The 22,783-nt window shown below is 42.6% G+C and overlaps 1 protein-coding gene across 1 annotated transcript in view; it reads right to left on the bottom strand.

Moving 5' to 3' along the window:
- Positions 1–15,733, bottom strand: part of LOC311043906 (nucleotide-binding oligomerization domain-containing protein 1-like) — a gene marked incomplete at its 3' end in the record, with an annotated part of 78,137 nt that extends 62,404 nt beyond the window's left edge. The window contains exons 1-4 of the mRNA XM_084055330.1: positions 15,660–15,733; positions 6,853–7,129; positions 6,364–6,444; positions 4,315–4,398 (exon numbers count right to left, since the gene is read on the bottom strand). Of these exons, the coding sequence (XP_083911456.1) occupies positions 4,315–4,398; positions 6,364–6,444; positions 6,853–7,129; positions 15,660–15,701 (484 nt within the window). The 5' untranslated portion in view covers positions 15,702–15,733. The remainder of the gene's footprint in view (positions 1–4,314; positions 4,399–6,363; positions 6,445–6,852; positions 7,130–15,659) is intronic.
- Positions 15,734–22,783: the final 7,050 nt, after the last annotated feature.

The raw sequence follows: 22,783 nt of genomic DNA, 5'->3' as shown, positions 1-22,783 counted from the left end.
AATATGGATGCTGGGGTTCAAGTGGTTTATTGAATACATTTATTTATAGTAGTAATAGTAGAGACTCTTGTTCTTGTTGACATTGAACTTGGTGGGTCAGTGTCTGTAGCTTCATGCTGGTCTGATGTTACAACTACTGTGTCAGAAAGGAAAACAGACATAAGAAACCTGCTTATTACCTCCCAGTAATTATCCTGGCATTAAATTGATATTATTTGAGTTTTAGCAATTTACAGTGGCATGAAAGATAACCAGGCACTCAAATGAGTAAAAAGTCTGAGACTATTCTTCTTCTTTCGTATATCATCAGATGGCCAACTCAGTATCCTGCAGCCACGCCCTCGTCTCTGGTCCTAAGTCGAAAAGACCAGCTTCTGAGGGTGGGCTGTATAGGGGGCAGCCGGTGATAATGTGCTCGGCAGTCTGTTCAGGCTCGCCACACTCGCATGCCGCACTGTCCGTTAGGCCCCACTTCTTCATAGCAGACTTGAAGCGCCCGACTCCAGTGAGTAGACAGTTCAGCGAGGTCCATAGATGGCGTGGCATGTCTTCTCCTTTTACACCTCCTCCTGGGTCCTGCATGTATCGTTGGATACGGGAGGGCCCAGCTGTCTCCCATGACCGTTTCCACGATGCTGCCAGCCAGGCGTCTCTGGACAAGTCCTCAGGGAAAGACTGTAGCATCTCTTGTGCTGCCTTGTTGTAGGGATGGCGAGACTTGAGCCTGCCTGGTGGTGCCGGTGTTGTTGTGGCTTTGTGCAGGATGTGCCAATCGTTCTTCTGGGCCTTTCTTGCCAGGGCGAGGGTAGCCGCATCCCGTCGGAGACTGGCTGGGGCGATTCCAGCTAGGACTGGCAGGAAGGACACAGGGGTGGGTTTTAGACAACCAGTTATTGTCCGGAGAGCGCTGTTGATGACAGTGTCAACCTTGTTGACGTGGGGGCTTCTGCTCCAGACAGGGGCGCAGTATTCTGCTACGGGCAGGACCAGGGCTTGCGTGGATATGCGTAGGGTCTGGGGGGAAGCTCCCCAAGTTGAACCTGCTAGGCATCGAATGAGCGAGACCCTTGCTGTTGATTTGGCCTTCACTTCATCCAAATGTTGCTGAGATCACCACCTGTCAATTCCCACCTGGCTGCAACATGGAGTGGCTGGTCACCAAAATCCAAGAAACATCTGTTGTAAATGTATACAAGCCCCCACCAACAGCGCTTACTATAACATCACTTCCATCTGTGACAGCTCCTGCCATCTATGATGGCGACTTCAATTGCCAACATACGGACTTACAACAACACATCACACGATGGTGAGGTACTGAGTGAGTGGGCTTCTAACACTGAAGCACTGCTGCTATTCGACCCAAAAGAGCCCCCGAGCTTCTTCTCTGCACGCTGGAACTCGTACACCAATCCAGACTTTGCCTTTGCTGTATGTCGTAATAACGACCTGAAACCGGAGAGCCATGTCCTGGACAGGTTCCCCCGGTCACACCATCGACCATTCGTCATCAAAGTACCATCACTGGTACAGCCAGTAGCTGGCAAACCGGTTAGGAGATGGAACTTCAGGAAAGCGAACTGGCAGATGGTTATGGCTGAAACGGAGAGAAGAACTGCTGGTCTCCCGGACCCAAAAGCAGCCGATGTTGATGCTGCATACACCGCCTACTGTGAAGTCTTCCTAAGGGCAGCAAAGCACAACATCCCACGTGGATTCAATAAGAACTAAATCCCTGGCTGGGACGAGGAGTGCAGCTACCTGCTGCGCCAACACCAGCAGGCGAGCTCCAGTGGAGAAATGGACGCAACAGCAACAACTCTACTGCAGAAGATGGACGACACCCGAAGGGCTAGGTGGACTGAAGTAGTGGAATCTATCGACTTCACCCACTCCAGCCGGAAGGCATGGCAGACAATCAACCTGCTCTCAGGGAGAAAAACAACAGCCCGTAGGTGTCCAGTGTCAGCCGACACCATTGCTTCCCAGCTCCTAAAAAATGGCCGCTTCCCTGAGGCAGAAAAAGACTTCACTCGTCTAACATCGTGTGAGGTATCATCTCTCTCCAGGGCAGCCAGCGTGGATGCTAACCTTTCGGGAGACTTCACGACAGCGGAACTAAGGGCAGCAATGAAAAAACTGAAGCCGGGCAAGTCACCAGGTCGAGACAATATCCATCCAGAGTTTGTCATACACCAAAGTGAAAGAAAATCCCACTGGCTTTGCTCGTTCTTATCATCATGCTTCCGGAAGTCCAATATTCCAAAGACCTGGCGCCGTGCCTCCGTCAAAGCCTTGCCAAAGCCAAACAAACCCCCCGAAGACCCGAAGTCCTATAGGCCCATCTCTCTGCTCTGCGTCCCATAAAAGATCCTAGAGAGGCTTATACACAGCCGTATCGAGCCAGTGGTGGACCCACAACTCCCCCAGGAACAAGCCGGCTTTCGCAGAGGCAGGTCAACAATGGACCAGGTTACGCTACTCACTCAGGACATAGAGGACAGCTTTCAGGACAACGAGAAAGCCGGAGTTGTATTCCTGGACCTGACAGCCGCCTACGACACCGTGTGGCACCGTGGACTACATCTGAAACTGCTGAGGACAATCCCGGACCGGCATATGGTGAGGTTCATCATGGAGATGATATCCAACCGGAGCTTCATCCTACAGACCAGCGATGGCCAGACCAGCAGGCTCAGAAGGCTGAGGAACGGCATCCCGCAAGGCTCCGTCCTCTCACCAATGTTGTTTAACATCTACATTCATGACCTGCCAGATACAACATCCACCAAGTATGGCTATGCGGACGACCTTGCTATCATGCTTTGACGTCCAACATGAAAGGCGATGGAAGACGGCCTCAACCGAGACATGGGCATCCTGGCAAACTACCTCCAGAAGTGGCATCTTCAGCTCAGCATGGGCAAAACAGTATCTGCAGCTTACCACCTCTACAACCGGGAAGCAAGAGGGGAACTGGATTGGACCGAACACTCTCCTACAAAACAAACTATAATAACGTTTGGATGCTCAGGACTTCATTTGTGCCAGAGCTCGACTTCAAAACCTGCCTGCTGCGCTCTAGGAAATCTAGAAGGTGTTCTCTTACCTCACATAGTGACCTGAACTCTAGATGTGAGGGCCACGTAGTGACCTGAACTCTAGATGTGAGGGCCATGTAGTGACCTGAACTCTAGATATGAGGGCCACGTAGCAACCTGAACTCTAGATATGAGGGCCACGTAGTGACCTGAACTCTAGATGTGAGGGCAACGTAGTGACCTGAACTCTAGATATGAGGGCCACATAGTGACCTGAACTCTAGATGTGAGGGCCACGTAGTGACCTGAACTCTAGATGTGAAGACCACGTGGTGACCTGAACTCTCGATATGAGGGCCACGTAATGACCTGAACTCTAGTTGTGAGGGCCACGTAGCGGCCTAAACTCTAGATGTGAGGGCCACGGATGCTCAGGACTTCATTTGTGCCAGAGCTCGACTTCAAAACCTGCCTGCTGCGCTCTAGGAAATCTAGAAGGTGTTCTCTTACCTCACATAGTGACCTGAACTCTAGATGTGAGGGCCACGTAGTGACCTGAACTCTAGATGTGAGGGCCATGTAGTGACCTGAACTCTAGATATGAGGGCCACGTAGCAACCTGAACTCTAGATATGAGGGCCACGTAGTGACCTGAACTCTAGATGTGAGGGCAACGTAGTGACCTGAACTCTAGATATGAGGGCCACATAGTGACCTGAACTCTAGATGTGAGGGCCACGTAGTGACCTGAACTCTAGATGTGAAGACCACGTGGTGACCTGAACTCTCGATATGAGGGCCACGTAATGACCTGAACTCTAGTTGTGAGGGCCACGTAGCGGCCTAAACTCTAGATGTGAGGGCCACGTAGCAGCCTGAACTCTAGATGTGAGGGCCACGTAGCAGCCTGAACTCTAGATGTGAGGGACACGTGGTGACCTGAACTCTAGATGTGAGGGCCACGTAGTGACCTGAACTCTAGATGTGAGGGCCAAGTAGCAGCCTGAACTCTAGATGTGAGGGCCACGTAGCGGCCTGATCTCTAGTTGTGAGGGCCACGTAGTGGCCTAAACTCTAGATGTGAGGGCCACGTAGCAGCCTGAACTCTAGATATGAGGGTCACGTAGCAGCTGAACTCTAGATGTGAGGGCCACGTAGTGACCTGAACTCTAGATGTGAGGGCCACTGCTATTTTTGGTTAAAGTTCCCTCAGAATATGGACTCTGGAGTTCAAGTGGTTTATTGAATTCATCTATTCATAGTGTCATCTCACCTTCAGCTGTAGAGACTCTTTTTCTTGTTGACGTTGAACTTGGTGGGTCAGTGTCTGTAGCTTCATGCTGGTCTGATGTTACAACTATTGTGTCAGAAAGGAAAACAGACATAAGAAACCTGCTTATTTCCTCCCAGTAATTATCCTGACATTAAATTGATATTATTTGAGTTTTAGCAATTTACAGTAGCAGGAAAGATAACCAGGCACTCAAATGAGTAAAAAGTCTGAGACCAACTATAATAACATTTGGATGCTCAGGACTTCATTTGTGCCAGAGCTCGACTTCAGAACCTGCCTGCTGCGCTCTGGGAAATCTAGAAGGTGTTCTCTCACCTCACATAGTGACCTGAACTGTAGATGTGAGGGCCACGTAGTGACCTGAACTCTAGATATGAGGGCCACGTAGTGACCTGAACTCTAGATGTGAGGGCCACGTAGCAACCTGAACTCTAGATATGAGGGCCACGTAGTGACCTGAACTCTAGATGTGAGGGCAACGTAGTGACCTGAACTCTAGATATGAGGGCCACGTAGTGACCTGAACTCTAGATGTGGAGACTTTTGTACTTGTTGACGTTGAACTTCATGCTGGTCTGATGTTACAACTATTGTGTCAGAAAAGACAACAGACTTGTATAAGAAACCTGCTATTCCCTCCCAGTACTTATCCTGAGGGCTCTGCAAATAACGCAAAGGCCCCTCCCCCTCATGTCAAAGCAAGGCCCGCCTCCCCATCATGTCAAAGTAAGGCCCCACCTCCCCCCATGTCAAAGCAAGGTTCCGCCTCCCCCATATCAAAGCAAGGTTCCGCCTCCCCCCTCATGTCAAAGTAAGGCCCCACCTCCCCCCCATGTAAAGCCCCATCTCCCCCTCACGTCAAAGTAAGGCCCCACCCCACATGTCAAAGCAAGGCCCCGCCTCCCCCTCATGTCAAAGCAAGGCCCCGCCTCCCCCTCATGTCAAAGCAAGGCCCCGCCTCCCCCTCATGTCAAAGCAATCCTAATTCATTATTAAACTATGATAATAATGCTTTACCCAATAACGTACATTAAAATATTAGACATTTCAGATTAAAAAGCAACAGTCTTTTATTTCATGAAATTACATTTCATTAAGTGTGAATGGAGGACCAACATCTCATGATATAAGGTGAATTGATATTAAAGTAGTTCCATTTGTTGTGTGCAGTGTTGGGCAATATTACTCTATTAGATAAGTAATATGTTACTTATTATTACTTATTACTCATCATTCCTTCTAAAAAGCAATAATGATAAATGGATTGCATTTATAAAGTGCTTTTCTCCAAAGCACTTTACAATACAATGTGCTTAACATTCACTCACACATTCAGACACACACACACACACACACACACACACACACACACACACACACACACACACACACACACACACACACACACACACACACACACACACACACACACACACACACACACACACACACACACACACACACACACACACACTCGTTTCTCGATCAGAAACAAAAACAAATCACATTCATTTTAACGAGTAAAGCAGCGTTACTTGGATCAGTAATGTGTAATAATATTACTGTTTTAGCTGCTGTAATAAGTTGCACTGCTTGTTACTGGGTAAAGTAATAATATGAACGGTAATATATTACTAAGTTTGATTTCGCTGTTACACAGTTTTTCCTTCATTTTTATTTTATTTTTATTTTATTTTTTCTGGGCTGTAATTTTTATGGTATTAACACCGTTTCTCAGGAAATATATTGCACTAAAATGTCTTTGCATTTTCGGTCTATTAATTATTGGTTGATATGTGTATCTGTTTTCCTTTGATATTGTGTACTAGTGTCTGTAGTGTCTTGTTGTTTGTTATATGTTGGTATGTGTGTGTTTGTCTTGAAAAATTCAATAAAAACTTTTGAATAATAATATATTACTAACTTACATGTTATTGCCCAACACTGGCTGTGTGTTTCTACAGATTACAGGTAAATAGTGTAAACAAACCAGACAGTTGAATCAGTTTATTGAACACATCTATTCACCTTCAGTTGTAGAGACTCCTCTCATTGTAGAAGTTGTTGGTGGGTCAGCGTCTGTAGCTTCATGCTGCTCTGATGTTACAACTATTGTGTCAGAAAAGACAACAGACTTGTATAAGAAACCTGCTATTACCTGTCAGTAATTACATTAAATGACATTGATTATGTTTGTGTTTTACTAATGTAATTGACTGTTGTCTACAGACAGTTAATCTGCAGCAGGAAAGACAACCAGGTGCTGGCTGGCTGTGTGTGTGTGTGTGTGTGTGTGTGTGTGTGTGTGTGTGTGTGTGTGTGTGTGTGTGTGTGTGTGTGTGTGTGTGTGTGTGTGTGTGTGTGTGTGTGTGTGTGTGTGTGTGTGTGTGTGTGTGTGCGTGCGTACGTGCGTGCGTATTCATGAATTGCACCTGCTGTTCATATCCAATTACAACATAGGAGTGTTTCAGTAGGTTTATCTTGTGCACCTACTGTATGCAGCCTCTCTTCACCTACCTTGGGATATGTCTAGAAACCTCTCCACTAGATCATTCCTGTGGATGTTCTTCAGAACATTCACCACGATCCTCTGAGCTGCATCAATTGAGTAGTGCCCCACCATCAGATGAGCGATGGTCCTCTTGCCCTTCTTCAGGCATCTCTGTGGGATTGGAGCCAGGCCTTCAAGGACATCAGGGTGCCGCAAAAGTAACTTGAACGTCTCGAACTCCAAGTCTCCCAGCTTATCCAGAGTTTTCAAGATGTGTTTCTCAAGTGGCTCAATGGTTGAGTCCTGGAGGATGATAACATCTCAGCTTCATTCTATTCATGTGTTGGTTGTGAAGAAACACAAGCTTAACCATGCTTTATACATTAGCAAATACACATTAATGTACAAGTATACATGCAATGTTTCCCTATTTACTTATAGGCACATTTAGGTAATTGAAAGCAGCCTTGTCCACAAAGATTGAAGAAAGTCCATGTTTATATTGTTTCAGTGAAGCTATGTGTGCTAATATAAAACAAAGCACAAAGTAATACACAATAATGCAAAAGAAAAAAAGAAGAAATCACACCCAGTGTGAAGTGAGTGGTGCCTTTGATGAGTTAATTTCATTAAGCTATATGAAGTAGAGGAACAATGGGCCTCATGCAGCAAGTTTCTAATGTTTCCTCTTACATTTCTTCCCAAGTAAATTCCTAAGAGAAGTCGAGTCAGATTCATGAAACGTTCTTAAAAGGCAGAATTGTTCGTAACTATGTTCTTGTGATGATGAATCCCAATCCTCCTAACTTGAAGGGGTGTGCCAGTTAATCCTAATTACCATAGGGAGCCACCCCACCAATCCCCACATAAGGCATGATTGCATGGCTCTGCCTGCAGTCACACCTGTGTGCGATTGCTGCACACAGAAATAAAGTTGAGAGAATGAAGAAAAGAATACCTAAACTAAAGCCTAAAGATGGTTGAATACCAGACTCCAAACATAAAAATAAAGGGGGGGCTTCGGGTAGGAAGGGGACAGGAAAATGGGGGTGTGGCGAATGTCGGGGATATGGGGGGTGATGAGGGTGGGTTGGGTGGGGGGTTATGGGGTGGGTATGGCTTGGGCTTCAACTCAACCGGCTCCGTTTGGGTTAGATTGTAATTTCAGACCCGTTGAAAACTCTAAAGCAGTTGTTCTCAAACATTTTTATGTCAAGGACCCCCAAATTCACATGAATTTGTCTACAGACCCCAAATAGCCGATCTACAAGCTAAAAATGGCCAGTAATGGGACGCGTTGTGAGCTTGTAGATCGGCTATTTACAATAACACCACAGAGATTCATTGGTTGGCTACCAATATAAAGAAAGTCTGTGTGTGTGTGTGTGTGTGTGTGTGTGTGTGTGTGTGTGTGTGTGTGTGTGTGTGTGTGTTTCAGGGTGAAAATCTTTGAAAACGTGCAGCCTCGCTTCTCCATCTAAACGTGCAATACAGGGGAATCCGCAAAAGTGTGATGTTATGTTTCACGTAGGCTGACTAGGCTCTCTTGCATGAGATAAATAAGCAGTCAGTTCTATGAAAACAAGCCCAAAAGAAGCGACTTGGCTACATGAGCAGTAGCACACACTAGTACATTGGCTAAATATGAAAATAGCAGATCTACATGCTCGCAAAGTGTTGCATTCACAACGCTTTGTGAGCTAGTAGATCGGCTATTTTCAAAAAGTTAAATAATATTTGGAATATATATTCAATTCAATTCAATTTTATTAAAGTGTCAAATCACAACAAGTTGTCTCAAGACACTTTACATGTAGCCTAGAGAAGAGACCCGACAATCCCACCCTGAACACACACACATATATATATATATATATATATATATATATATATATATATATATATATATATATATATATATATATATATATATATATATATATATATATATATATATTAGAGGTGGGCATAGATATTTTTTTTTAATCTAGATTAATCTATCTGCAATCCTGGAGTTAATCTAGATTAATCTAGATTAAAATGGCTCATTTGAAGTCTGCCGAAGGCATTCAAAATATGTGTGTTCTACCCAAATAATGACCAGAAGTATGTCCTTTCTTTTTCTTTCCTCCTTACGTTTCTCAGGCCAGGTGGCCCATTACACCATGAGCCCATCTCCCGTTTCCAAAATGCATCACAGACTGTTTGAAAAAGCTGTTTTGCTGTGATAATTGGTAATGAAATATCAAAATAATGTTCAATAAGATGTACTTGTGTTTAATAATTTGTTTTACTTTTTATTTATTAAGAACACAAATAATGTCACCAGTACAGTCACTCAGTACAGTAGCTATGTGACATGGCTTGACTCAATCAGTCCAATCTCTACTTCTCCTTCTTCCACCAGTCACTCAGGCAGACCAGCTTGTTCACATTGGCTATCGATACGATATACGATATTAACGTTAAAATGTCATATTCTATATTTTAAGTGTTGCAACGTCAAATTATTTAAAAAAAACTGTCAATATCACTATTTAAATGCTATTGGGTTCCCACACTTGTTATTTGATATTCTAAGTGTAGCAACATTGAAACTAAGCATTCTTCATCTATAACAAGTCAGTATCACTCTTAACTTTAAGTATCCTATTTTTTTGGTTCACACTTTTTATTTGATATTCTAAGTGTAGCAACAATGAAAACTGAGCATTCTTCTTCTTTAAAAAAAAGAAGCAAATCAGTGCACTCTTATTTTGAATTTCTCTGACCTAAAGTAAAACGGGACATACGCTCTTATTTTGAAGGCCAACCGTCCGGAATCAAGTGTTACTGTCGTTTGACTTGACGGACATTTGATTCTAAGTGAAAGACAAGTCGCGGAAAATCACTGAGTTCAATAAAACGAACGTCAATCCGACGAATGGACATAAACAGTCAAGCTTTTCATACAGAAGGCTTTAGGCAGCTTGTTACATTAAGGACATTCATTTTCAATGAGAGGCGAGCGAGTGCAGCTCCTCTAACTCTAAGCAGCAGGTAGGAGGAGCAGTCTAACACACGCGCATGTATGCTCGTCACACAAACACACCGCTCGCGCACACACACCCACACCCACTTTCAACAAGTTGAAATCAACGCTACATGCAGAGCCCCCCCCCCCCCCCCCCCCCCCGCTCGCGCGCGGACACACACACACACACACACACACACACACACACACACACACACACACACACACACACACACACACACACACACACACACACACACACACACACACACACACACACACACAGTCACACAGACAGACACAGAGTAAAGCTAATGTAATTGGCTCCCAGACCCAACTTTGAGAATAGATTAACGGCGGTATTTTTTTTTATCGCTCGATAAGAGTCCGCCGTTAACTTAGCCCGGTAACGGCGTTAACGGCCCGGCCTTAATATATATATATATATATATATTTTTTTTATTTTTTTAAGCCTGCAACGGTTAAAAAAATTCACGGTTCGGTTCAATTCAATATTTTGGGGTCACGGTTCGATGACCATTGCGCGCATGCGCGAACATTTTCGGTTCGCGGTTTGGTTTGGCTCGGTTCGGCTCGGTTCGGTTCGCGGTTATTCCCCTTTTATTTCTGTTTTTTATTACTTTAATTCGGTACAAAAAATGAAGTGTAGATGTGTGGCAAAAAGGAAACGTTGGGGGGGGGCTTATTTATTTTGTATCAATCAATTATCATCAACATTGGCCATCATCTTCAGTTTCAAAGTGCTTTATTTATAAAGCAGCTTAAGTAAGTTTTCACTATAAACCCCTTTGTTTCAGAGGACATATAGACTATTAGACACTAATAACAAATATAATGCAGCTGAGAAACTTTGGTCAACCTCATTATGTACTTGCATAATACATGGTCTTTTGGTCGCAAAAAAACTAGTCTACTTTGGATCTGATGGAGGGTTCTGTGCAGACTGCAGTCCATTTGGAAACACTTGGACCTAGCCCTGGTCCAGAACGTTAGTGAGTTCTCTCTAACTCACTAACGCTCTGGACCAGGGCTAACATGGACCCTACCTGGTCGTAGTGTTGTCTGGTTGCTCCTGACATTATCAGAATGGTAGCAGCTAAATCCTTTGACCTCTGATGACCGCAACATTCTCTGTGTCCTCCTCTTCAATACCTTCGGTTTTGGTCAAATGTTCTGTTTCTTTTACCTCGGTAGCTTTCACTGTTTTAAAATACTTGCTTAAATCTGTACACTTTGCAGCTTTTTCACAGATAGCTCTTGTATCCTCTCATTATGTTTTTGAGCTCCTGATTAATTCATTTCCCCAAATTCGACTTGTAAAAAAGCCAGTGAATGGGTGTGATGGAATGCAAGGACGCCTCGTCCCAAAACACATTCGCCCCAGGCGGGCTCGGTCGGCAAGAAAAATCGGGGGGAGTGTGTTTTGGGGCTGTGTTTCTAGTCAATGCAAGGGTGTTTTAGGACGACGGTTCAACCGTCATCCTGTTTCGCATAAGTGTGCATCTGTTGTCCGTCAACAACAAAGCCAGGCTCTCTCCCCAACTCCCTAGGAAAAGGAAAACGCCTAAGGTTAGCACCATCCATGCCTCTGTTTAAGTCACTTCTGAAAACCTACCTCTACACTAAGTGTTTTTCCTAATTGTTTTTTATATGATTGTATATACACTGTAATGTTGTTTTTCTAATTTCATGTTTTGTTTTGTTTTGTTTTGCTTTGCTGTCTGTTGTTTTTAATCTTGCTCTGTGCAGCACCATACAACATAGCTGTCTGTCTCTAAACCATACAACATAGCTGTCTGTCTCTAAACCATAGAACATAGCTGTCTGTATCTAAACCATACAACATAGCTGTGTGTCTCTAAACCATACAACATAACTGTCTGTCTCTAAACCATACAACGTAACTGTCTGTCTCTAAACCATACAACATAGCTGTCTGTCTCTAAACCATGCAACATAGCTGTCTGTCTCTAAACCATACAACATAGCTGTCTGTCTCTAAACCATACAACATAGCTGTCTGTCTCTAAACCATACAACATAGCTGTCTGTCTCTAAACCATACAACATAACTGTCTGTCTCTAAACCATACAACATAGCTGTCTGTCTCTAAACCATACAACATAGCTGTCTGTCTCTAAACCATACAACATAGCTGTCTGTCTCTAAACCATACAACATAGCTGTCTGTCTCTAAACCATACAACATAGCTGTCTGTCTCTAAACCATACAACATAGCTGTCTGTCTCTAAACCATACAACATAACTGTCTGTCTCTAAACCATACAACATAACTGTCTGTCTCTAAACCATACAACATAGCTGTCTGTCTCTAAACCATACAACATAACTGTCTGTCTCTAAACCATACAACATAGCTGTCTGTCTCTAAACCATACAACATAGCTGTGTGTCTGTCTCTAAACCATACAACATAGCTGTGTGTCTGTCTCTAAACCATACAACATAGCTGTCTGTCTCTAAACCATACAACATAGCTGTCTGTCTCTAAACCATACAACATAGCTGTCTGTCTCTAAACCATACAACATAGCTGTCTGTCTCTAAACCATACAACATAGCTGTGTGTCTGTCTCTAAAACATACAACATAGCTGTCTGTCTCTAAACCATACAACATAGCTGTCTGTCTCTAAACCATACAACATAACTGTCTGTCTCTAAACCATACAACATAGCTGTCTGTCTCTAAACCATACAACATAGCTGTCTGTCTCTAAACCATACAACATAACTGTCTGTCTCTAAACCATACAACATAACTGTCTGTCTCTAAACCATACAACATAGCTGTCTGTCTCTAAACCATACAACATAGCTGTCTGTCTCTAAACCATACAACATAACTGTCTGTCTCTAAACCATACAACATAGCTGTCTGTCTCTAAACCATACAACATAACTGTCTGTCTCTAAACCATACAACATAGCTGTCTGTCTCTAAACCATACAACATAGCTGTGTGTCTGTCTCTAAAACATACAACATAGCTGTCTGTCTCTAAACCATACAACATAGCTGTCTGTCTCTAAACCATACAACATAGCTGTCTGTCTCTAAACCATACAACATGCTGTCTGTCTCTAAACCATACAACATAGCTGTGTGTCTGTCTCTAAAACATACAACATAGCTGTCTGTCTCTAAACCATACAACATAGCTGTCTGTCTCTAAACCATACAACATAGCTGTCTGTCTCTAAACCATACAACATAGCTGTGTGTCTGTCTCTAAACCATACAACATAGCTATGTGTCTGTCTCTAAACCATACAACATAGCTGTGTGTCTGTCTCTAAACCATACAACATAGCTGTGTGTCTGTCTCTAAACCATACAACATAACTGTCTGTCTCTAAACCATACAACATAGCTGTGTGTCTGTCTCTAAACCATACAACATAGCTGTCTGTCTCTAAACCATACAACATAGCTGTGTGTCTGTCTCTAAACCATACAACATAGCTGTGTGTCTGTCTCTAAACCATACAACATAGCTGTCTGTCTCTAAACCATACAACATAGCTGTCTGTCTCTAAACCATACAACATAACTGTCTGTCTCTAAATCATACAACATAGCTGTCTGTCTCTAAACCATACAACACAGCTGTCTGTCTCTAAACCATACAACATAACTGTGTGTCTGTCTCTAAAACATACAACATAGCTGTCTGTCTCTAAACCATACAACATAGCTGTCTGTCTCTAAACCATACAACATAGCTGTCTGTCTCTAAACCATACAACATAGCTGTCTGTCTCTAAACCATACAACATAGCTGGTCTCACCACTGTCTTGTACATCTTTCCTTTCATTCTTGTTGATACTTTCCTATCACACATCACACCTGACACTTTTCTCCACCCGTTCCAACCTGCTTACACTCGTTTCTTCACCTGTTTTCCACACTCTCCATTGCTCTGGAATGTACTTAAAATCCTTCTTTACCTCTACTCCCTGTAACCTCACTGTTCCTCTTGGGTTCCTCTCTTTCACATGTATTCTGTCTGGCTAACCTTCATTCCTCTCTTTTCCAGAGCATACTGTATCTCCACCTCTCTAGATGTTCCTCTACCTGCTCACTGCTCTCACTACAGATCACAATGTCATCAGCACTGATTAATTAATTAAATATATATAATTAATTAAATATAATTGATAGCTGGTTTCTGCCCGACAGCAACGATATGCTTATCTGGTCCTTCCCCTACGACAGGTGAGCACCTGAATGATTGATAGGTTGGAACAGTGCTGTGTGTGAGCACTGTGTACATGAAATCCACACTGTGTGTGTGTGTGTGTGTGTGTGTGTGTGTGTGTGTGTGTGTGTGTGTGTGTGTGTGTGTGTGTGTGTGTGTGTGTGTGTGTGTGTGTGTGAATAGAAAGTGCTCCTCAGCTCAAAAGGCATTCTCTGTGGATAAGCCCCTCATAGTTTAAATACTGTTACTATATGAATGCAGAGCGTTGCATTAGATGGGACATACACAACAACTGAGGCATGGCTGTGCAGGAGGCTGGACTGCTATGAGCGTGCACGTGTGCAAATGCAAATATAAACTAGAAAAAGTGCTCATCGGAGCACAGGTCTCCGCCAGGTCAGGTAGGTTATTGTGGCCTCCTGTTGGCGCTATAATAGGCCAGTGTGAAAAGGGTGGCATTTCTTATTAGGCCTTGCACAGCAATCGGACACTGCATTCATGGTTTGAAGCATTTTGTGCAAAAAATGTGTTTGCTAAATTAGACCTGCTGGTGGCTACAACAGGCCAATGTTAAAAAGGTGGCATTTGTTCCTCAACATAGTGTGAATGTGCGTGCAAAGTTTGACCGCAATTGGACACTGCGTTCATGATTTGCGGAATTTTGTTCAAAACAAGCCACTACTGCAAACTTTAGATGTGAATCTTAGCCAATGAGAATGGATTATGAAAAAACAAACACATCCATCTTGATCACATGACTATAGAGATCATGTGTACCGATTTGCCTGAAATTAGGATAACATCGGAAGGAGTCATATAAAAAAATATGTTTTACATAAGTCGGCCTCTTGGTGTATAGGTACAAACATGAATCGGCCTGTTATAGCGCCACCATGAGGCTGATTTGAAAATGTTCAAGTGCCATTTCTTCCTCGCATTGTGGAAATATGCGTGCAAAATTTCACGGAAATTGCATGCTGTGTTCTTGAGGCATTTTGTTCAAAACGGAGTACTCCTGCAAACTTTGGAAGACATTTTTAGCCAATCAGGATGGAATATGAAAAATCTGAAAGACGTGTTTGTTTAATGACTATAGAGATACTCTGTACCGATTTGCGGGATTTTTGAACAAAATCTGTAGGAGTACTGTCAAAAAATATGTTTTGCACAAATTGGCCTCCTGGTGGCGCTATAAAAGGCCCATGTGAAAAATTTAGGGCAGAAGTTCGGAATTGGCATCCAGGGAGTGTGTGCACAGTTTTGCTGCGATCAAGCCAACGGTGGCGGAGATTAGCTGCTCACAGACGGACGGACGGACGGACGGACGGACAGACGGACACACGGACACACGGACGGACGTACGGACAGACAGACAGGGGGTAAAACATACTCTCTCACCATGCCTTTTGGCCTGGCGGAGACAATTAAAACAGTCAGAAACAATAGAGCATCCTATTAAGGACGGGTTTCTTTGAATGAATGAACAATACTTATGTCTTACAGTAGTTCTTATAGTGAATGTCTTCAACACATTGGACTCTGGTGTTCGTTTAGTTCCTGTGTAAATAAACATACCATTTGATTTGTCCTCCCTGTGACTGATAGGGGGTTCCCCATTCTTCCTGGCTGCTTCTTCTAATGGTTCTGGTGACAGATGACAACAACAACAAAAGTGACATTTATACTTTACTTTCATAAACACTTTCTATGTGAATTAATAGCTCAATGTTTAAACTGTGAACTGTATCCTCCAAGACAAAAGGTTACACAGGAATGCAATGGTACTCCAGTGTAAATAGTGATGGACATAAAATAATAAAACTACAGTATTAATTTATAAATGGCCAATTTGTAGGCGCTCAGATTGTGTTTACTAAAGAGCAGAGAGACATGGAGACTCCTGTTACTGAACAAACACTATAGCAATGATTACAATGTAACAGAGAGGTCCTCTGTTACTTACTGTAGGTTTACAAATGTATTGTAACCCTTATTGATGATGTTTGAGCACTTTAGATCTTTGCACAGTGTAATTTGTACAGTCATGACCCATTTGGGTCATTGTTTCATGGTACTGTAGGTACAGTATGAGCCAGTAGTGAAAAAGGAAAACGTGTATTTATGAATTAACAACTTAGCCGTGTTTCAAATAGTGAAAATCAGAGACACAACAAACATGAAAACATCATTATGAACAGCATTAACCACATGAACTCCAGCTTGCCTATTCCGGGGGGAACATTTGCCAAAAATAGCCGATCTACAAGCTCACAACACTTCCTTGTGAGCTTGTAGATCAGCTACTTTCAGCTAAGAGATTCATGTTGACAGAAGAAAAGTGTTCAAGAAACTTAGGTCAGTTTTTAACAGAGAATAGAGGATTTAAGTTTACGTGAATTACATCAGTAATTATTAATGACAGATTCATGGTAGAAGGGTAACATTTATGACAAAAAACACAGAGAGATGTTTAGTTATAATAATAATGTTTAGTTTTTTTTAGCCCATGTTTGTATGAGAATTATTAAAAACGTATCATTTACCCACAAGCTATCAACACACCGCGTCATGGCGCGTCGACAGCTTACAGATCTGTTATTTTGGGCAGCATAAACAATGAGGCGCGACGGACTATACAACACTAAGCATTTTGGAAACCAAATAGGCTAAGCCTGTAAAGCCTCTAACATAACGTGGTCAACAACATAGTAATGTAACTTACTTGTAGCTTAGGCCTAATGCAGTGAACATGAACGTACTTCTAGCGTTTAGCGTGGTTTCAGGTTGGATATTCACCCAGCTGGGTTTAACGAGACAGCAGCACAACATGAAAATCCGACATTTCAAAAACGTGCTATCACAGATGATCCGATCATCTTATAAAACATGTAAGCATATTATGCCAAGTTAACTGAAGTTATATATATATATTAGCTGATGCTGAGCTAAACATATTTGTTTAATTTCAAAGTTTTTGTATTTAAACTTTATGATGAAAGGCCGCACACAGCAGCTGTTGTGCCTCGCCATGTTTGCAGTGCAGGGAGACTGCAAGCTGGACCCTTACAGGTCTGTAACTCTAGTGTACAAATAGAACCAAATGGACCCTTACAAATATGTAACTACGACGGGAGTCAGCGGCGTGTCTGCGCCTGGCGGGGCGCTTGCCCTTGTCTGATGACTTACGGCCAGGCATTCTACCGCTATCCGCAACCACCTGTGTGTGTGTGTGTGTGTGTGTGTGTGTGTGTGTGTGTGTGTGTGTGTGTGTGTTTGTGTTTGTGTTTGTGTGTTTGTGTGTGTGTGTGTGTGTGTGTCTAACTTTGAGAATATACAAATGGAAACAAATGGTCTGATCTACAGTACAAGCTCATAGCGCGGCACTCAGGGCCGCGCTATGAGCTTGTAGATCTGCTATTTTTGGGCGGCGGAGCGAAGCTGCGGCCGTCCTAATAAACACTTATCAGCCGTCTGGCAAAAACTGGGAGTTAACCTCTGAAGCTATTTAAAGAGAGGCGGGGCATAGGTGAAAAAGGGGCGGGGTTTGGTAAGGGACTCTCTTTTTGTGGGAAAAAGGGGGCGGGTTTGCTAAAAAAGGGTCTGGAACGCGTCGTCATTGCTTGGTTGCCACCGATTGGTTGTTGGATTCATGCATGGAGGCGCCCCCTCTCTGGTCTGAACATTTTTGAACCGCGGCCATTGTTGCCTTGATCCTGTGTTCATTTAAGAGCATTGAAATGTCACCTTAATATTAATTTTCATCAATTACAGAATTTACCTAAAACATTAAGTGTCCAATAAATATAAAGGTAATTTAGATAAAGGTCCGACTTTATTTTTGATATTTTTTGGGGGTGTATTTAGCATTGAAGTATCTTCCAGCCATAATCATACATACAAATGGGCCAGAACTCGACTTATTTAATTATTACAAGTAAAAGGTTGAAGTGAGCTAAATGTTCCTTAAACTGGCACAACAGAGAGACCTGACCATTTGCTTGGAGAGACGACCACAGTAAAACAATGGGTGACAAATACCTTGCCTTGGTTAACAAAAGAGACTTGTGTTTACACCAGGAAGAGAAGCTTTTGTCTTATTGTGATCATCTCCTTTGAAGCTCAGTCCCCTGTGGGTCTATTTAGCATAGGCCTGCCTGTCTGTCTAGCCTTCACACGCTTATTTAAGTCACTGGGCTAAAAAACAAAGTTACTCTTACAAGATGGTATTATCTTTGGTGAAAACATATACTGAAGTAAAATGAACAAGGTCTTTAATGGCCTGTGTAATTTTAACTAAAGTAAAAGCCAGGAGAAGTAAAAAGTATCCACTCTGAATGGATTCCTGCGTTATTAAAAGCCTCATTGAGTAACTATTGTTTACAGATGAATGGGAACGTGATTCTTGATATCATTTTAAAGTGTATAATGTGCAAAGTATTAATCTCATAATGAAACTTAATTGTGAAATGTGGTTCTGTACTGAAAGCAGATTATTGTTGATTGTATTGTGTGACTCTACTCTTAATGCGCAGTAAGCTGTTCCGCTCGGGCCACGACGGATCAGCCTGTGATTGGTTGAAATTAGGGCTAGGAGGAGCACTGAAGATAGAGAGCGTTTTTTTCGACATGTGCACACGCCCGCGGGTGATGATCTTTCCTCCAGGATGTTGGCGTGCGAAAGCGCTTCATAAACAGCCCGTTGATCCGAGGCAACCAAAAAAAAAACAAGTAAAAGTCTGCAAACTACCCCTCTGTGTCAGAGGAGAGATGGGCGAGTGGGCGACACAAAACAAAAAGCCGATCCGACCGGAGCGCCAGCCCGATCATCAACCCTTGAGGGAAACCAACGTGGACCCCCTCCCCCGTTGAAACGAACGCACCCCCTCCGGACCCCCTCCCCCATCGTCGTCGTCCCTCGACAGACGGAAGAATTGACCCGTGATTCTGCTAATCCGTGCAAGAGAGCCATGAGAGAGGAGGAGGTGTGTGTGTGTGTGTGTGTGTGCGCAAATAATAGCCGATCTACAAGCTCATAACCTCTGAGCTTGTAGATCGGCTATTTTCCTAATAGCCGATCTAAAAAAAATGACTATTAGTCAACTTTAGTTTGTAACAAAATAAGATATGTACTGCTATCTATATATAAAACTTTGTTTTCATAGAGCTGTTGCTTATTTCTCTCGCAGAATACCTGGCACCCTTTGGTTTTGACGTCACTGCTAGTTGCCAGTGATTCTCAACCTGTGGGTCGGGACTTATCTGTGGAACCGAGTCAAAACAAAATGGGGGTTCCCCAGTTCAAATATGATTATTTTGGTGGGTCACGGCCTGAAAAGGTTGAGAACCACTGCATAGATTTTGAATCAGGTCCATTTGGTTCCATTTGTGTACTTTCAGTTGTAAATGTGAAGTTAGAGAACCACTGTGTGAGAGGGACGGACAGACAGACAGACAGACAGACAGACAGACAGACAGATCAACTTTTTGGAGGTATATAGACAGATATGCGGGTATAGGGGGCATTTCGGGCAAATCTGCATTTAAGATTTTGATCGTAAATGATTCATAATTTTGATTTATAAAGCTGCTATTTTCACAATATTTATCTGTGGAACTGAGTCAAACAAAATGGGGGTCCCCAGTACAAATATGATTATTTTGGGGGGTCACAGCCTGAAACGGTTGAGAACCACTGCATAGATTATTGAACCAGGTCCATTTGGTTGCAAATGTTTTTGTGAACAAAGACATCTCACTGTGTGAGAGGGAGACAGACACACAGAGGGGAGGAAGAAGAAGAGAGGGCTTGTAGATCTGCTATTTTCACAATATTTATCTGTGGAACTGAGTGAAACAAAGTGGGGGTCCTCAGTTCAAATATGATTATTTTGGGGGGTCACGCCCTGGCATCCCTTATTTTTATCTATTTATTTTCACAAATTGTCATAAATGGCATAAAATAATGGACCTACAAGCTCAGTAAAAGCTTGTAGATCTGCTATTTGTTGCTATGAATACAGGTAGTGTGGCTTGAGATTTTGACTTGCCCAAAAGGTTTGAAAACCACTGCAGTATAGAATATTGGACTGGAAAATAAGTGTTCTCATGAAGGTCTCGATGACCGATGTATTGATGTTGCACTTTGAAAATGCTCATAACTCTGAATCTAAAGAAAAGGGGCTGTTTTTGGTGAAAACAAGCTGTATCCAACTACCTCTAGCTAAACAACGGAACATGCTATCAACTCTTTTTTCAGATGAAAGAAGAGATTCTAATCTTTGTTTTGAGATATTCCATGTGTTCATAGTCATAGCACAATATATCTGTGGGTCCTCAAAGATGAGTCAGAATGGTCAAAATTCCTGGCACTGGCTGATCCTGTTATAGAAAACCCTCTGGCAGGCAATGTGTTAATGAACAACCTGTATGATAAGATAATATGAATAAACAACATGTATGATAACATGATATTAATGAACAACCTGTATGATAAAATCATATTAATGAACAACCTGTATGATAAGATAATATTAATGAACAACCTGCATGATAAAATGAGTAACCTGTATGATAAAATCATATTAATAAACAACCTGTATGATACAATAATATGAATAAACAACCTGTATGATAAAATCATATTAATAAACAACCTGTATGATAAAATCATATTAATAAACAACCTGTATGATATGAATAATCTCTGTTACTTTAACTCTGAGTGGAATAATAAACCTATTATTCTATTTAATGTTACAGACTCTCAGACAGAGAGCAAAATAAATGACAAATATACCTGCAAGCAGCGATAATACGGGGCCAGTGAGAGAGAGACAGACAGACATGGAAACTGGAGAGAGAGAGAGAGAGAGAGAGAGAGAGAGAGAGAGAGAGAGAGAGAGATGGAAACTGGAGAGAGAGAGAGAGAGAGAGAGAGAGAGAGAGAGAGAGAGAGAGAGAGAGAGAGAGAGAGAGAGAGAGAGAGAGAGAGAGAGAGAGAGAGACATGGAAACGGAATAGATTGAAGAGAGACATGGAAACGGAATAGATTGATGAGAGAGAGAGAGATGGAAACAGAATGGATAGATTGGACATCTCAACCTATTGCCATTAACAGGAATCGAACTCTCAACCTTCGGACTAGGATAAGGATAATTCCTTTTAACAGGTCGTTCATGAAAGTCCTTGTGGTCTTGTTTCCAATGAGAACCTGTGAGCAATTAGGGGTTAAGAGTCTTGCTCAGGGACATATTTCATTTCATCGACGCATATGCTGGGATGGCCTGGAATCGAACCTGGGGCAACTAGGGCCTCTGGTTCCCTAGGCGTGCTCACTAACCACCCAGCTATGGCCGCCCCATGATAGGCTAATAGGCTGCAACACTACCTATAGTGCTATAGCTTTGTCCAGGCTGATGTTGTCTGTTGAAGATCATAAACTCTTGCCTTCTGTCATGAACCAAGCCAACACTAAGATCACTCGTTCACAAACCATTTACCAATAGAGAAATTGTATGTCTCCTCGCTACCGAAAACAGTGAAAGCAGCCGATCTACAAGCTCAGAAACACGTTGCTATCTGAAAAGTTTTGAGATTGTAGATCGGCTATTTTCAGAATGAAGTATGTCATACATTGAGAAATCGTACTCTCAAATAAGCATTTCAGGTTATCTTTACCATTTGCACATGTATTCATTGATACAGTCATGTTGTTTGCAATTCAACTTAAATTAAGTCTGCATCAAGTGAGGCTTGAACTGGCGACCTTGAGATTGTGAGGCACTCATTTAAGGGAGACGCCATTGGACCAACAGACAAGGAACTATGAAAAAGGAGATTACACAGATGATACAGTTTCACGCAAATAGCTGAAAAATCAAGGGTTTAAGTGTTTTTCAAACTGCTCAAAATTACGGACAATCTACGGGCGGAGCTTACTGGTCAAAGCGATAGATGTGTTCCTCATGAGTCAAGGCACATGTGTAAGCAAGTTTCACGACTTTCGGCCAAACGAGGCATGACTTATGCCTGTTTAAAGTCTGCCTTTTCAAAAAATTGCTATAGCGCCCCCTTTTGGCCAATTGGAGTAAGATTGTCAAAAGTCAGACCACGAAAGTTGTCGGGCATGAAGAGACGCATGTGTGTATCGAAGTTTCATGGTTGTAGGTCAAACAGGGCATGAGTTGTACCTGTTCAAAGTTGGCACTTTCAATTGAGTGCTATAGCGCCACCCTTTGACGAATGAGTATGAGAATTATTTCTTGGTAGTTTTTCATGAGCATCTACCATATGGCCGAGTTTCGTAAAAAGCGTATGCACGGTTAAGCCAGAACTGGCAAAAACAAGTATTTTTCAAACTGCTCAAAATTGCGGAAAATCTAAGGGCGGAGCTTAATGGTCAAATCGATACGTGTGTTCCTCATGAGTCAAGGCACATGTGTAAGCAAGTTTCACGACTTTCGGCCAAACGAGGCATGACTTATGCCTGTTTAAAGTCTGCCTTTTCAAAAAATTGCTATAGCGCCCCCTTTTGGCCAATTGGAGTAAGATTGGTTTCAGTGATATTTGGAATGACCCTGTACATTTCTGCAAAGTTTCAAAGAAATGTGAGTCTGCATGTATGTTTTAGGCACAGATGAATAATGTTCATAAAACTGTAATAGTTAAAATCTATCTCCTCCTGGGATTTTTGAGCAATC

This window comes from Gymnoscopelus microlampas (assembly GCF_963454915.1).
Source record: "Gymnoscopelus microlampas genome assembly, chromosome: 4".
Lineage (NCBI taxonomy): Eukaryota > Metazoa > Chordata > Actinopteri > Myctophiformes > Myctophidae > Gymnoscopelus > Gymnoscopelus microlampas.
Note: the sequence above shows the minus strand (reverse complement) of the source record. Positions and strands in the feature narration are given on the sequence as shown.